General features: G+C 36.5%; 1 protein-coding gene across 1 annotated transcript in view; it reads left to right on the forward strand.

Annotated features, from left to right (window-relative positions):
- The window catches only part of BTC (betacellulin), a 131,329-nt gene that overhangs the window by 27,582 nt on the left and 87,555 nt on the right, over positions 1-16,192 (forward strand). Inside the window, exon 2 of the mRNA XM_053703312.1 lies at positions 548-646. Coding sequence (XP_053559287.1) covers positions 548-646 — 99 coding nt within the window. The remainder of the gene's footprint in view (positions 1-547; positions 647-16,192) is intronic.

Here is a 16,192-nt window from a genome sequence, read left to right on the forward strand (position 1 = left end):
TCAAAATTCCAATTTTTAACTACAATTACTATACAACTACTACAAAGACTGCAAAGGACAATCTGGACCAGGGGTCAGCATCCTTGGGCCCCCAAATGTTTTGGAACTACATTTCCCATGATGCTCAGACAGCCTAAATAGTGTTTCAGCATCATGGGAAATGTAGTTCTAAAACATCTGGGGGCCCAAGGTTGCAGACCCCTGGTCCAGACTGTCTGTTGTAGTCTAGTTAAAATTGGAATTTTGATAGATTGTAAAGGACCCCCTAGAGAAGGAAATTAAAAAAATAAAAATACAGAAAAAAAAATGAACTAACAAAAGAATAGCCTTTTTATTTTTTTTGTTTTCACTAGATATTTTGATTTCACATTAAGCCAATAGTAATCATTATTCCTCCAACTTGTTCACATTTAAGTAAGAACTTGAACTTTGGTATACATGTGGTGTGTGTTTTTTTTTTTTTTTTTTCTTTTAAATATTTGTTAAACATTTTCCCCATTTTATTTATTTAAATTTTAAAATGTTCTTTACATTTTTTTTAATACAGGCTTCAGAGTTTTGCCCTGCGGGAAATCTGATGGGAATATAACTGCTAAAACAGATGGCAGAACTTTACCTTGCCTTCAGGATGGGGAGAACTGCACAGGTAAACTCTTTTGAGGTTTGTTTATTATATACTTTGTGGTGTTCAGAATATACAGATTAATTAATTTATCAGTCTGTTGCGTGACTATGTGGTTGATCAGTTTTGTATAACAATGATGACTTGTATGACATGTTACTTGGATTTTTATTTATTTAAAACTAAAATCAACTTGCTTTGTGAGAAGTTAACATTCTGCATTTTACAGTCAATTGCATATTTAGCAAAAAAACACAAAAACGTCTTCATCAGTGCTGCTTTACTGTGATCTGATGGGATTTCACTAAAATCTTGCAAGATTTCATAGTAAACTTCCTTAAACTGAAGAGGTTAACAATAAAGTGAATTCAACCTCCCTTGCAAGTCCTGGGGAAAGCATCCTAACCGCATGCTTTATTAAAGTCCCTTTTACAGTGAGATTATTTTATTATTATTATTATCGGTTATTTGTAGAGCGCCAACAGATTCCGCAGCGCTATTAACAAAGACGGAGTACAAAAAAACAATTATAGGGATCAAATGGGTAGAGGGCACTGCCAAGAGTTGCACTGTTGTAGTCAGTTCTTAAGAAGGTGATCTACAAACAGCTGGACTCTTAGGCTTACATGCTAAGGGGGTTCAAGGGATAGCAATGGAGGAGTGGAACTTATATAAAGTAAGGTTAGCGTAGGTTGTATGTATCCCTGAACAGTAGAGTCTTTAGGGAGCACTTGAAGCTTTTAAAACTAGAAGAGAGTCTTGTGGAGCGAGGCAGAGAGTTTCACAAGATGGGAGCCAGATACAGCTATTGAGGAAATTTATGAGGACAAATATATTCCTCTTTCATATAAAGATATTCATGTGATATTTTCCAGTCAGCATTTTGCATATATGTTGAATCACTTTTACGTGATTCAGTGTTAGGGTAACATGTCGCCGTAATAATCACTTTTGGAAATTCCAGATATCTATAGAAACCTAAAAACATAGATATATATTTCTATAGTGTAAGCTTAAGCGTATTTGGTTGTCAAAATTAAACTTTCAGGAACCTGATAGCATACAATAAAAAAAAATACAAAAATATTTACGTCTATTCTCAAATGTATCTATCTTCTTCGTATCCTTTGACACTTTCTGTGAGCTCATACTGAGCTAGGTATAGAAGTGTGCACATGTGCTATATGAAAAATGTTGTGTACCTAGGTATGCGGTGGTTAAAACATGTATGTGTGTGTGCATATGTATGTGTGTATGTGTGTGTGTGTATATATATATATATATATATATATATATATATATATATATATATATATATATATATAATTATACACTGACTGTATCTGAATAATGAAAATTTACTTTTACATCTCATTATGTCCCTAATTTAAATTCTTGAATTTCCTTACAGATTTTGTCCTTACTACCTCTGTTGTAAGTTTATCTTTCATGGATCAACCATTTGCGAAAATTACTTAAATCTGCTGGCCTCTAACTTGAAATCTTGACCCGGTGTCATTGTGTTTCTTAGTTTATGAAAAGTGCTTTCTTTGTCCCCTTTGCTTAATCACTAAAAATACTGAAATATTTTTTTTATCAGATCAGCTTCTCCATTCTATCCTCTAAGATATACATAAGAAAGCCCTGATGTCTTTCCTTGTAAGTTTAACCCCTTAACAGCCACAACATATCCTATACTCTGTTGTACAGGGTACATATTTGGTCGTTAAGGGGTTAATTGTTTAAATGATGTACCATTTGAATTGCCCTTCTTTGAATGGTTTTGTAGTTTATTTCTATTCTTTTGTAAATACGGTCTCCAGAACTGTGATAGGCAACATACATTTTGTGGTCAGTGAATAATAGAATAACATCACAAATTTTGATGGTTTTTTTTTAAAGTGAAGGTAAATTTTCATGTGAAAGTGTCCGGTTTTTAAAAAAAACTATTAAAAACAGGGGCACTTTCATTCATGAAAATTGACATAGCGCCGTATTTACTTACCTTGTTCTTCTGAAATGCTGGATCGCCATTCTGAAACGATGCCCTGCCTGCTTCTTCCTGGTCTACTTACCCATCAATGACAAAACCGGCTTCCTCCAATCATGGCGTTGCCTCAGGCAATAGTTACCCCGGAGGGGAAGCCGTGATTGGAGGATGCTGAAATAGTAATTGCTGATGTATGAAGAGGCTTGCGACGGGCTGGTGAAGCACTGGAGCGGCTTCAAGAAGAAAAGGTAAGTATAGTTTAAAAAAACGTCTGAAATGTCAATTTTCATGACTGAAAGTGCCCTTGATTTTTTTTTTTTTTTTAAAAACCGGGCACTTTCACATGAAAATTGACCTTCACTTTAATTTTTGCAGATATTCTTATAGAGACATAAAATAAAAATTCTAATGTGTTATAGCATTTTATTATTCCATCATTGTTTGCATATAACTGACACCTAGATTACGAGTTTTGCACTAAATAGGGTGCGAAACTAACGCCAAAAAAATGTGTTATTTCACTCTCCATAGCGCTGCTATTAAGAGTTACTGAAAAGCCTCCTTGTGCGTGCAATATGGTGGCATTAAGCTGCATACTGCACAAAATCCAAGGGCTGCTTTGACGTGCTCGTGCACGCTTTCCCCCATAGACCTCAATGGGGAGAGAGGTTTTTTCTAACAAACACCTGAAGTGCGGAATGTAAAATCTCCGTAACGCAACCCCATTGATGTCTACGTTTTTCCTCTCAATTTTTTTAGTAGTGTTTAGGTTTTTTAAATTTTGTAATTTTAGATTTTTTAATTGGTATTTTTTTTTTTTTTTTTTTTAAAGAATAGTAATGTTAGGTTAATGTATAGTTTAATTTTAGGTTTATTTTTATTTCACAGGTATTTTATTTAAATATAGTTATATTGTAATTTAAAGTTGGGGGGGGGTGTTAGGTTTAAGGGTTAATAGTTTAGTTTAATTTAGTGTTTTGCGATGTGGGGGGGTTATAGGTTTATTTAGTGGTGGCGATGTGGGAGGCCGGAGCTTTAGGGGTTAATAACTTTATTATAGTGGCGGCGATGTCGGGGACCGGCGGATTAGGGGTTAATATATTTAAATAGCGTTGGCGATGTGGGTGGCAGATTAGGGGTTAATAGGTAGTTTATGGGTGTTAGTGTACTTTGTAACACTTTAGTTATGAGTTTTGTGAAACATTTTTGTTTCGCAAAATCCATAACTACTGGTCTCAGATGGCGGTATGGCTCGTGTCAGTATAGGCTGTAATGTTAGCTTTTTAGCCGGACCGCACAACCTGTAATACCGGCGCTATGAAAATCTCACACAAACGTGTTTTTTTTTTTTTTTTTTTTTTTTTTTTTTTTTTTAGTGCAGAATGAACGTTGCGTTACAGACTAAAATGATTGCGGTATAGCTATACCGACATGACTCGTAATATGCGTTCCTGTACATTACGCTGGAATGGCCATTTTTTTCAGCGTTAAAAGCCGTACCGCAAGACTTGTAATCTAGCCGTATGTGTTTAATCCCTAAAATCAATGCACTACTACAACCTAGCTAAACTGGTGAGCCAATAACAAGTGGCATTTGTACGCAGCTACCAATCAACAGCTAGCTCCCAATCGTGCACTGGTGCTCCTAAACCAAACTAGGCATGTGTTTCAAAGTACATTTGCTCTGCCTGAATTATTACATTTTAATTTTGACTTTCATGTCCCTTTTTTTTTTTTTTTTTTTTTTTTGACATAAAATTTTTATTGAGGCGTTGAGTGAAAACAATACAATAGAGAGTATGTCCAGGCACGGAACAAAAACAATATAGGGACTGATACAATTCACATATTGAAATCAGACAGGAGTTATAACTCTGGTGTGTCAATGTAATATTTGTTGTCTTAGTAACTAGTCCAAAGTAGAGCAGCTTTGAGTATAAAGTGTAAAATTTAAAACTATATTTATGAAATAGATGTGACTGGGACATATAGGAAAGGAGCCTCTTTTTTTTTTTTTTTTTTTTTTTTATAACAGGTAACAAGTGGTCTCTACCCTCAAGATAAGAGATATTCTAAGAGCTGAAAATGGTGAGAGGTAGGGAGCTGGCTTTTGTTAGGCCTCCCGTAGGCCTAAATGTATGGGGGGGGGGGGGAATACAGCGGACAAAAGCCGCTCGCAACAAAGGGGAGAGGGGAGGACGGAGCCAGTCAAAGTGTTATGAAGGTACAGACTACATGGCTAAATAGAATGGAGTGGAATCCCAAAGCCTCTAAGTGCACACCTAGTGGGGTTATTTTTAAACTACGCCTCTAGTAAATGAAAGCTAGGGTATGTGAAAGTAAGGGAAGCGTCACAAAGAGGATACAAGTGGGGTGGGGATAGTTATATTCACAAGATGTAGACTACAGGGCTATTTAAAAATAATATAAGAGTGGGTCTCAGGGGTTTACGAGTAGACTTCTAGTGGGGTTATCTTCCATCTGCGTCCTTAACATATTAAGGCTAGGGCATGTAAAAATAAGGGTAACTACCCAGAGAGGGTGTAAACGGGGGGGGGGGTGGAATTATATATAACCGAAAAAGAAAGGACTACTACATGGGCCCCTCTTCTGGGGAGATGTCAACTATAGACAATGCTGGTAAAGGGAGTAGGGATATGACCCGCAGGTAATAGATGCCGGCGGGAAAGGAAGGAGAGGGGTCAAATAGAGTTAGTAGAGGACTGAAAAAGCAATGTCCTAAAAAAAGCTATAAGTAATATATAGCGGTACTTAGGATAAAATGTGGTATACTTTGTCTTTATGAGGAGTCGTGACACTTTATGGAGTTCTAGTGGGGGAAACAGGGAGAGGAAGCTAGTGGCTTAGTGTTGTAGATATACCTAATTGTTATATAAGCAATGATCTCTAGGGAGAGTCATACTGATTCCCATCTTTATAGTAAACAGAACATGGCTAGAGGGGGCGATTAGTTCCTAAAGTTGGAAATTATGGGAGGGTAGGGGTTAAGTAGGAATAACCTGCCAGCAGCACGTATTGTATAAAAAGCTGACCTTCAGTGTGCTCAGCTGAAACCTAAGTGGCTAGCTAAAACAACAGTAAGATAGATCTAATAACATTTAATTGCAGAGTTAGGCTTCTTGAAATCTAGAAAGGTGTGTTTCCCCTACAAAAGTAAATCACATGAGGCCACTAAATAGTTATTACATACCAATGGTACCAATAGCATCTGGTTTAGCTATGCAAAACATCAAACAATAGGTTAGCAAGTAGGAGAGAGATAAATATTTTGAACAACATAATACAGATTTTAACCTATGCTAGTTTAGTACAATAAGTAGAAAGATAGGGTTAAGTAGCATTAAATGCCTGCATTGCAATGATGTGTTAAAGGGCTGGGTAACATATGTTAAAGGCAGCAAATAGACCAATATAGTTGCACCATATATCTAATAAAGTTTGTATATCTTAGCTAGTTTAAGGGCACATGAACATTTGGAGTCAGGAATGTGTGAGTGTTAAACAGATAATCAAGAATTACTGTAAGGGTTTTCAAGAGGTCCAGGAACTCTGATGAACTATAGGAACTGAATATAAACTAAGTGAGCCACTTAAATTACTTTGAGCATTATATAGCCTAACACTAGCCAGTTAGGGCTCCCTCAGCACGTAATGATATGACATAGGTTAGCACCTGTATATACCTAATAAATGTAGGCCTTAAAGTTAGCTGCTAGAGCTGCTATAACATGCAGGGATGTAAAAATGCTCAGTGTACGCTACATTAAAACATAGCCGTTGTAATTCTTAGGACAGATAATAGTGGTCAAACTGTAGAACTACAGCGGGTCTCTTATTTGTTAATTAGCAATAAACAAGGGTTTAGCATGTACAAACATAAGTAAATCAAGTCTCCAATTAGAATAGCATAAACTGTACAAGGCATATTGGTGGGGGAAGAATATATAACATCTTAGATATTAAACTTTATAACAAGAACAAAGACACCAGGAGCTGGGCAGTGTGGAGTAGTCGGCTGTGCCGAATGCTAACGCCCTGTGAATGCTCCGGAGTTCTCTCCATATTACCCGATGCCAATTCTTGTTGAGATAGAAATGTGAACAGTCCCAACTTTAACCTACTCCAACTATAATTCTGAGTCCCATAGGAGGTTGAACTTCATTGTTCAGTTGTGATGCGGCTGTCACTAAAGAGGTTAGAAGTCCTCCATGGTCCGGTCTAAATGCTCTTAGAGTGCTGCTTGATGCACCTGCAAGAGAGGGCTGGGTATTAAGGCTTGATTCGCCCAGCGGAAAAGTCTGAGCTGCAGTCGCATGTGTCTGAGGACTATTTCTGATGCTGGCAACGTTCGGGAGATAGGGTGCTTTCCCAGGTATGTGACTGGGCTGTGTGTACCCTAAAAGACTGTTCCCGTATAGCGGAGCACTGGCTTGAGGCTGAACTGGGGTGTCATAAGCGGTCAGCATCAGCGTAGGGAGCGTGTCATCCTGTGCGGTGAGGGCTTCTCTGTGCACTATCGCTTCAGTGACTGTATCCGGCAGCTTAGTCGGTTGAGGGTGGAAGTCAAGTTCTCTTCTCGGTTCATGATATCTGGAGGCTGGAGTAAATGTGCCAGAGGGTGTATCCGTTACCTCCTGTAGTCTGATCACGGACGCAGCACAAGACCTGCTATGTGTCACAGAGTCAGTGTCCGCTGCTTGCTGTTCCGGTGATTGCAGAAAGGCAGAGGCTAGTAACATTAAATCCTCTTTCATGCTCTGAAACCTTAGTTTTAGAAGATGTTGGGTGCGCTGTTCCCATAAGTCTAAGGCCTCCATAGCAGCCATGTTATTAGAAGTATGGGAGTCCGCGTGGTATAATCTATGAAGCTGGATCTGTCTCAGATTTGCTAATTAACTCCTTTTCAGAGTTCTTAAAAGCCCAATAAGTGGTATTTATTTACTATAGTCACAAAGGAGAGATTTGGGCTCCTTATGTATAGTTTAAATTATGAAATTATATCTAAGAGCTAGGAGCTTCAGGAGAACACGTCTGGCTGCCTCTGTAGCTGGCTCCGCCCCCCCATGTCCCTTTTTAATTCAGCTTTATAATACAGTTTGCTTTATAAAAGCTTCATAGATTAATCCAGCTACACTTAACAGGTACAGGATACTGTAAAATTGCTTTTCCGTAATGTATTTCCAATGACTTGTTATAGCTGCTGCGGGGTATAAGAATTAGAATTTTTCAGGTTTATTTGTGTATATGAAATTTCTGGTTTTGCACTTTGAAGCCATAGCCTATTGAAATGGGTTGAGCTTGCAGGTGATCTCATTATGTTATCACTTTCTGCTAGATTACAAGACTTGCATTGGCCATAAAAAGCAGCGTTGAGAGGTCCCAACGCTGCTTTTTAACGCCCACTGGTATTATGAGTCTTGCAGGTACAGGTGTACTGCTCACTTTTTTTGGCGCGACTCGAATACCGCAAATCCACTTGTATCAATTGCGTATCCTATATTTTCAATGGGATTTTCCTAACACCGGTATTAAGTCTTCCTAAAAGTGAGCGGTACAGCCTCTCCTGTCAAGACTGGTACCGCATTTGAAAGTCGGTAGTTAAGAGTTTTATGGGCTAACGCCGTAGTATAAATCTCTTAACTAAAGTGCTAAAAAGTACAATAACACCCATAAACTACCTATTAACCCCTAAACCGAGCCCCCCCCCCCCACATCACAAACACTCAAATAAAAATGTTAACCCCTAATCTGCCGAACCGGACATCGCCGCCACTTTAATAAATATATTAACCCCTAAACCACCGTACTCCCGCCTCGCAAACACTAGTTAAATTTTATTAACCCCTAATCTGCCGCCCCCAACATCGCCACCACTTTATTAAATGTATTTACCCCATAATCTAAGTCTAACCCTAACACCCCCTTAACGTAAATATAATTTAAATAAATCTAAATTAAAATTACTATCATTAACTAAATAATTCCTATTTAAAACTAAATACTTACCTATAAAATAAACCCTAAGATAGCTACAATATAACTAATAGTTACATTGTATCTAGCTTAGGGTTTATTTATTTTTTTACAGGCAACTTTGTATTTATTTTAACTAGGTACAATAGTTACTAAATAGTTATTAACTATTTTTAATAATTTAGAAGGAACAACACTAACAAAGTGTGTTTGGGAAAAAAAAGAGGTGCGCCTATTCAATGCTATTCCTAAGGTGGAGGTTCTAATTATGATATTTTCTGTTTTTCTGTGAAAAATATAAAACAACAATAATACAACAATAAAATTATATATATATATATATATAAATGATCAATAATAACAAATGAATACTTAATAGATTCCTTGGTATTGATATACAGCAAAAGAAATGTCCATATATGTTCAGTATACTGAAAGTCCCACAATTCCTGAGGAGTAGTGCAATATAGATATCCCCAGAACAACAGCAGCTCTCTCCAAAATATACGTGAGGATAAAACTTGGTCCTGGGAATGACAAAAAAAGAAGAGGCGCTCTGGTGCAGATAAACCCAACAATAAGTGAGATTTCCAAAAGAAGAAATACTAGTACTCACAAAGGTATTTGCACTTCCAGTGCAATAATCCACAAGCCGAAACTTCAGAGCCGTTCGGCTGACTCTTACTCTCCCGATATGCTCCAGGCATTATACAGGCCCCTAGGAGAAATGAAGCATAGAACACCTTTGGTGCAGATAACCCTTACCAATATGGAACTGCTAACAGTGGGTAGGTGTGTATACTCACAAACGTGTATGCACAATCAGTGCAATATCGAGCGGACCGAAACTTTATAAAGCCGTTCGGCTGACTTCCCAAAGAGGTAGCTGGTACTCCCGAACGTCCGGTGGAAAAGAATAGTTCAAAGCAAGGTAGAACAATATAAAAACTTTTATTAAAATACTTAAAACTTCACTACGCGTTTCTCGGCTGCACGCCGTTTCATCAGGCTCATAAATTTAGTACTACCTTGCTGTCTTAAAAAGGCTGAGTTAACCAATGGGAATGGTTTGCGTATTATACACCCACCATAACTCCCCCACCAATGGAGATGGGTTATATGTTACACACCCACCATATAACATGTGTTTTAATTGATTAGGTGCTACGTCTCTCACAAATACTAAATAACTAACAGAATTATGTCTTAGCTGTCGATAACATACTATTAACAAATAATAATATATCAATATATACATTTTTAGCAACATCAAACGACTTATTACAGATAGACATAATGACTCATCTTATATTTGATACACGACATATGTACAATGATCTAAATTTTATATACATGATATGTACAAGTAAAAGTCCTCTAGATTCTGAATTTCAGGGGATCACCCCTGCTTTATATATATATATACTCTGTGTGCATAAGACCCTCACTGTGTTATTACTGTAATACTTACATACATGATGCCATACATCATATATGTACGGTTTCTGCTTAATAACATAATACATGGAGATGGTAATTAAATGTTATGATATTCATTTTAAATGTAATAGATCTCGATATGTTTCTAAATGTTTTGGATCTAGACCAATTTAGTTTAGGGGATAATAACATTCTGTTATTTGAATCTAAACAATAATAAAAAAATATAATAATAAAAATTCAAAGTTCTATGTGATCCCAAATTACAGTTTCGAGCCCTCCGTGTTTTTAAATAAATTTGTAATAGCATCGATAACATTGTAATGAGGTTTGAAATTCTGTGATATAATACTATAATTCCTATAAAACCTATACCAAAAGTATATCCTCTGTGTAGTGAATATCGAGGAAGAAATATTCTAGATGTTGTACTAATGTGAATCAAGGTTATAGGGGTTGTGTGAAAATGGACCCTATATTGATGTATGTACCCTTAATGTAGTGAATCTATAAGTGACATTAATCTAAGGGTAGTGCTAATTAATTCTAAGTGTAACCGAGGAGTTGTATAATAATACTACTACTAATAATAATAAATATAGCTAAAAATAGGTGGTGTCTGATGATGGTTAGTGTGTAGTGAAAAATTACAAAAATGTGATGCAACAAATAATTAGTGTTGCTATACTTGTAAATGGCTAATGGTTTGGAGTGTATAGTGAAATGTCCAAATAGTGTGACATTGAGTTAACTTAGTAGAAAAAATTGGTAAAAAGGTTTGTGAATATACCTGTTCTTGAATGTGAATAAGTGTATATATAACAATTGTGAAATCTAAAGTAAAATCTTGGTATATACCTTTACTCTATTGCTCTTGTCGATGGATCCCATTATAATTTGGATAGTTCCTATTTCTATAACTAGAGTATTTGAATTCATATTCCTTGGTCTTAACCCAAATAATGTGTAATGATGTTCTTATATCCATGTTTATATTGTTCCTTTAAGGCCATATTAGCTTTGGAAGGGCCCCCATATGTATGATATATATATGTGTAATTCAGAATATATATATATTGGGGATACCAATTCCAAGCAATTCTAAACAAACATCTGGAATAAAAAATAAAATATAATATATGATGATAATACCTGCAGGATAAGGCAGAGAGAGACACACACCTTAGATTGTGAGTAGATGGATCTTAAAAAGCTGCTAGATCCACATTAAGATAGAGACCCAGAGGATGCATGGTCTTCAGTTTGTGAATCCAGTATGTCTCTCTCTGCCTCAGCCTCAGGAATCTACTGTATAAGTTGGAGGGTTCAATCTCCTCTATCGGCACTAACGTGTAACAGTTGGGATTTCCTCCATGTTTTTTGTGGCAGTGTTTAATAACACTATGAGATTTTATTTCTAAGGATACTACAATAGTGTTCAGACCAACGATGACTCAAACGTCTGATTGTGCGACCAATATATTGAACCCCACATTCACAGGATATTAAATATATAACATAATTGGAAGCACAGGTCATCCTACTTTTAATTCTATAGGTTTTGGTATCTACATGAGAACGAAAATAGAGTGTGCCATGACCAATGTGGTCACACATTTTACATCTAGGGATCCTACATTTGTAAGCACCCCTATTCATAATTGAACAACTATTATTTTGACTCTTATTTGGTCTATGCGTGGTTTTACAAGCCTTATTAGTTTGATGTCTAACAACCTTACTAGGTGCTAAAATATTTTTCAGGGTAGGGGCCCTTTTGTATACTATAGATGGACTATCACCAATCAAATCATTAAGAATGGGGTCTCTCTTTAGAATTCTCCAGTGTTTCTGGAATATATTTTTATTTTCCTTATGATTACTGTTAAATTGTGTAATGAATCTAATCTCCATTGGTTTGTCAGCTCCTAATTTTGTTTGTTTATTGTCCTTTACCTGGACAAAATAATTTTCCCTTCTTTCATTTCTTGCTCTTTGGTAACTGGACTCAATAAGTTCCATAGGATAATGTTTTTTCCTTGAATCTCTCTTTGAGAATGAGGCTTTGTTTGTCATAATCTGTTAGTAAACTACAATTTCTCCTTATTCTTTTAAATTGCCCATATGGGACATTCCTTTTCCAAGGATAGTAATGGTTACTAGAGTAATCTAAGTAACTGTTACTATCCACAGTTTTGAAGTGGGTAGAACTGTCGATTCCACTGTTGCCATTAAAACACAAACTCAAGTCCAAAAAGACTACACTCTCTGAATGAATACAGCTTGTAAATCTAAGTCCCCTATCATTGTTATTTAGATGATTAATAAATTCTACTGCTTTATCTTTACTACCATTCCACAAGAATATAAGGTCATCTATGAACCTACCATAGAACACCAGGTTCGCCCCGAATTCAGATTGGTAGATAAATTGATTCTCGAAACTTCCCATATACAAATTTGCAAAACTAGGGGCGAACCTGGTGCCCATGGCGGTTCCTTTAATCTGTAAAAAATATTTATCTTGGAACAAAAAATAATTGTGTTGTAAGACAAATAAAATTAATTGTAAAATAAATTGTTTTTGCAATGGTGGAATGTATAGATCTTCTTCCAAGTAGTTGGAAATTGCTATTACACCTTGATTGTGAGGGATGTTAGAATAGAGCGCTTCTACATCACAGGTTATCCATAATAGATCATCTGTGATGGGAATATGTGTAAGTTTCTCCAGAAGGTCAGATGAATCTCTAATGTATGATTCGAGATTAGTGACATATTTCTGGAGGAAGAAGTCTATGTATGCAGATACATTTTCTGTGAGGCTGCCTATGCCCGCTATTATAGGTCTTCCCGGGGGGTTGGCCGTATCCTTGTGGATTTTCGGCAAGTGGTAATAGAATGCACAGGCAGGCTCCTTTGGGATCAAGAATTCCCTCTCTCTTTTGGATACTATACCCTCCTGATGGGCAAAATTAATTAGGCCCGTAAGAGTCTGTAAATACCTAGGTGTAGGATCTTCTTTAAGAAGTGAGTAATAGGTCTTGTCCTCCAAAATACGATTTGCTTCTTTTATATAGTCACTACGATTCTGTAAGACAATGCCGCCCCCTTTGTCGGCCTGGCGGATTATCTGTTCGGTATTATTTTTTAAGGTATCTAAAGCTTTTAATTCATTTGGAAATAAATTTCGATTAGAAATATTTCTGGGAAGCTGTTCTAACTCTTCTAGGACAAGTTCTTTAAAAATTTCAATATAAGAGTCGTTAGAAATCTGTGGGTTAAAGTTTGACTTATTTCTAAAGCTTGTCTGTATAAAGCCCTCATTTAGTTGTTCCAAAAGAGTATCTGGTTCATAAGTTGGAAAACCAGAAGTAATTCTGGCTTCCATAGTATCTGTCAAGATAGGTAAAGCATTAGATTCCTTTAGACTCTTCTCAGCGAAATATTTTTGCATTGTGAGCTTCTGTATGTATCTATTTAGGTCCACAAACAAATTAAAGGGGTTATGCAAATTTGAAGGGCTGTAAGATAATCCCTTTCCCAATACTCGTATCTCATCGTCAGTCAAGTTATGAGTTGATAAATTGTATATACCCTTACTTAATTTTTGTAGTCTTGTTTTTTTGTGGGTGGTCCCACGCCCTCTGCACCCCCGTCTGTGTAAGGTCGTTTTCCTTTTTGGAATTGAGTCTGCGTGGTAATTGGCTCTAAATAACTTGCAATTTTTCTCTGGGACCAAGATTGTGGTCTCTGTTCTAAAAAAACAGTATTCTCTACTTCTATTGGGTGGGTCCTCTCATTAAAAGTCTCATTATTCGCTGATATTGTTTGTCTTCCCATATCAGCCCTTAAAGGGGCCATGGGCTCATTTAATATTTCAAATCTATTAGATATTGGAATATTAGGACATATGGGGTGGTCATATGAATCTCTTCTATTAAACTCTCGTCTGTTATCAGTATCGCTCCTAGAATTTGAGTTGTGCCAAACAGGTCTATTATAACTATCATTATTCGTTCTCGTAGAATGCATAGAATGTTGTGGAGAGTAATAGGAAGATGTGTTTTCTTGATGGTGCAGATTTGTAGGATTAGCATAAGAGTTGGAATATTGATGTGTCCGATTATGTTGTGCTGTGTGTTTGATCCTATTATGATTGCTATTGTTTCTAAAGTGATTTCCTCTGTCTACAACAGTCCATTCGCTATTACCAAGGGTGTTACCACTATTTGGCTGAATATTCGACTGTTGCATATCAGACAAATTCGCTAAGGATTGGGTACTTGCTCCAGTTTCTTGGTTAATTCTATTAGAAAATTGAGTATTGTATCTAATATGTTGTCTGTTTCTATTTCTAGATCTTCCATGATTATAAGTGTGAATTTCGCCCCTATTATAATCGCCCTCATCTCGTAGTAATTTCCTATTCTTATTCTCCAGAAGTTCTTTTTGGTAGTTATCTATTTTCTGTAATGTTAATTTATTAAGTTCTTCGTATTCAGTGGATGTTTTGAATTGTTCTAAGTGTAATTGTATCTTCTCAATTTCTAATGTAACTTTGGTGACTAAGGATTCCCTATGTGATATTAGGATTTTCATTAGACGTATGGAGCAATCCCCTAGGGCCTCTTCCCATTTGGATAATAATTCAGTGTCATCTTTAAAGGAACAATTTTTAAAGATTCTCAACCCCCTGGGGATTTGTTTCTTTTCTATGTATTTCCTTAGCATCTCTGCATCCCACCAATGTCTGCACTCAGTATTTATAAGTTCCTCAAGTTTGGAAAAAGATGAATGTATTGATAAACTATCAGTATCAGTATTATCACAGAGCGAATAATGAGACTTTTAATGAGAGGACCCACCCAATAGAAGTAGAGAATACTGTTTTTTTAGAACAAAGACAGAGACCACAATCTTGGTCCCAGAGAAAAATTGCAAGTTATTTAGAGCCAATTACCACGCAGACTCAATTCCAAAAAGGAAAACGACCTTACACAGACGGGGGTGCAGAGGGCGTGGGACCACCCACAAAAAAACAAGACTACAAAAATTAAGTAAGGGTATATACAATTTATCAACTCATAACTTGACTGACGATGAGATACGAGTATTGGGAAAGGGATTATCTTACAGCCCTTCAAATTTGCATAACCCCTTTAATTTGTTTGTGGACCTAAATAGATACATACAGAAGCTCACAATGCAAAAATATTTCGCTGAGAAGAGTCTAAAGGAATCTAATGCTTTACCTATCTTGACAGATACTATGGAAGCCAGAATTACTTCTGGTTTTCCAACTTATGAACCAGATACTCTTTTGGAACAACTAAATGAGGGCTTTATACAGACAAGCTTTAGAAATAAGTCAAACTTTAACCCACAGATTTCTAACGACTCTTATATTGAAATTTTTTTAAAGAACTTGTCCTAGAAGAGTTAGAACAGCTTCCCAGAAATATTTCTAATCGAAATTTATTTCCAAATGAATTAAAAGCTTTAGATACCTTAAAAAATAATACCGAACAGATAATCCGCCAGGCCGACAAAGGGGGCGGCATTGTCTTACAGAATCGTAGTGACTATATAAAAGAAGCAAATCGTATTTTGGAGGACAAGACCTATTACTCACTTCTTAAAGAAGATCCTACACCTAGGTATTTACAGACTCTTACGGGCCTAATTAATTTTGCCCATCAGGAGGGTATAGTATCCAAAAGAGAGAGGGAATTCTTGATCCCAAAGGAACCTGCCTGTGCATTCTATTACCACTTGCCGAAAATCCACAAGGATACGGCCAACCCCCCGGGAAGACCTATAATAGCGGGCATAGGCAGCCTCACAGAAAATGTATCTGCATACATAGACTTCTTCCTCCAGAAATATGTCACTAATCTCGAATCATACATTAGAGATTCATCTGACCTTCTGGAGAAACTTACACATATTCCCATCACAGATGATCTATTATGGATAACCTGTGATGTAGAAGCGCTCTATTCTAACATCCCTCACAATCAAGGTGTAATAGCAATTTCCAACTACTTGGAAGAAGATCTATACATTCCACCATTGCAAAAACAATTTATTTTACAATTAATTTTATTTGTCTTACAACACAATTATTTTTTGTTCCAAGATAA

This window comes from Bombina bombina, chromosome 2, assembly GCF_027579735.1.
Source record: "Bombina bombina isolate aBomBom1 chromosome 2, aBomBom1.pri, whole genome shotgun sequence".
Taxonomy (NCBI): Eukaryota; Metazoa; Chordata; class Amphibia; order Anura; family Bombinatoridae; genus Bombina; species Bombina bombina.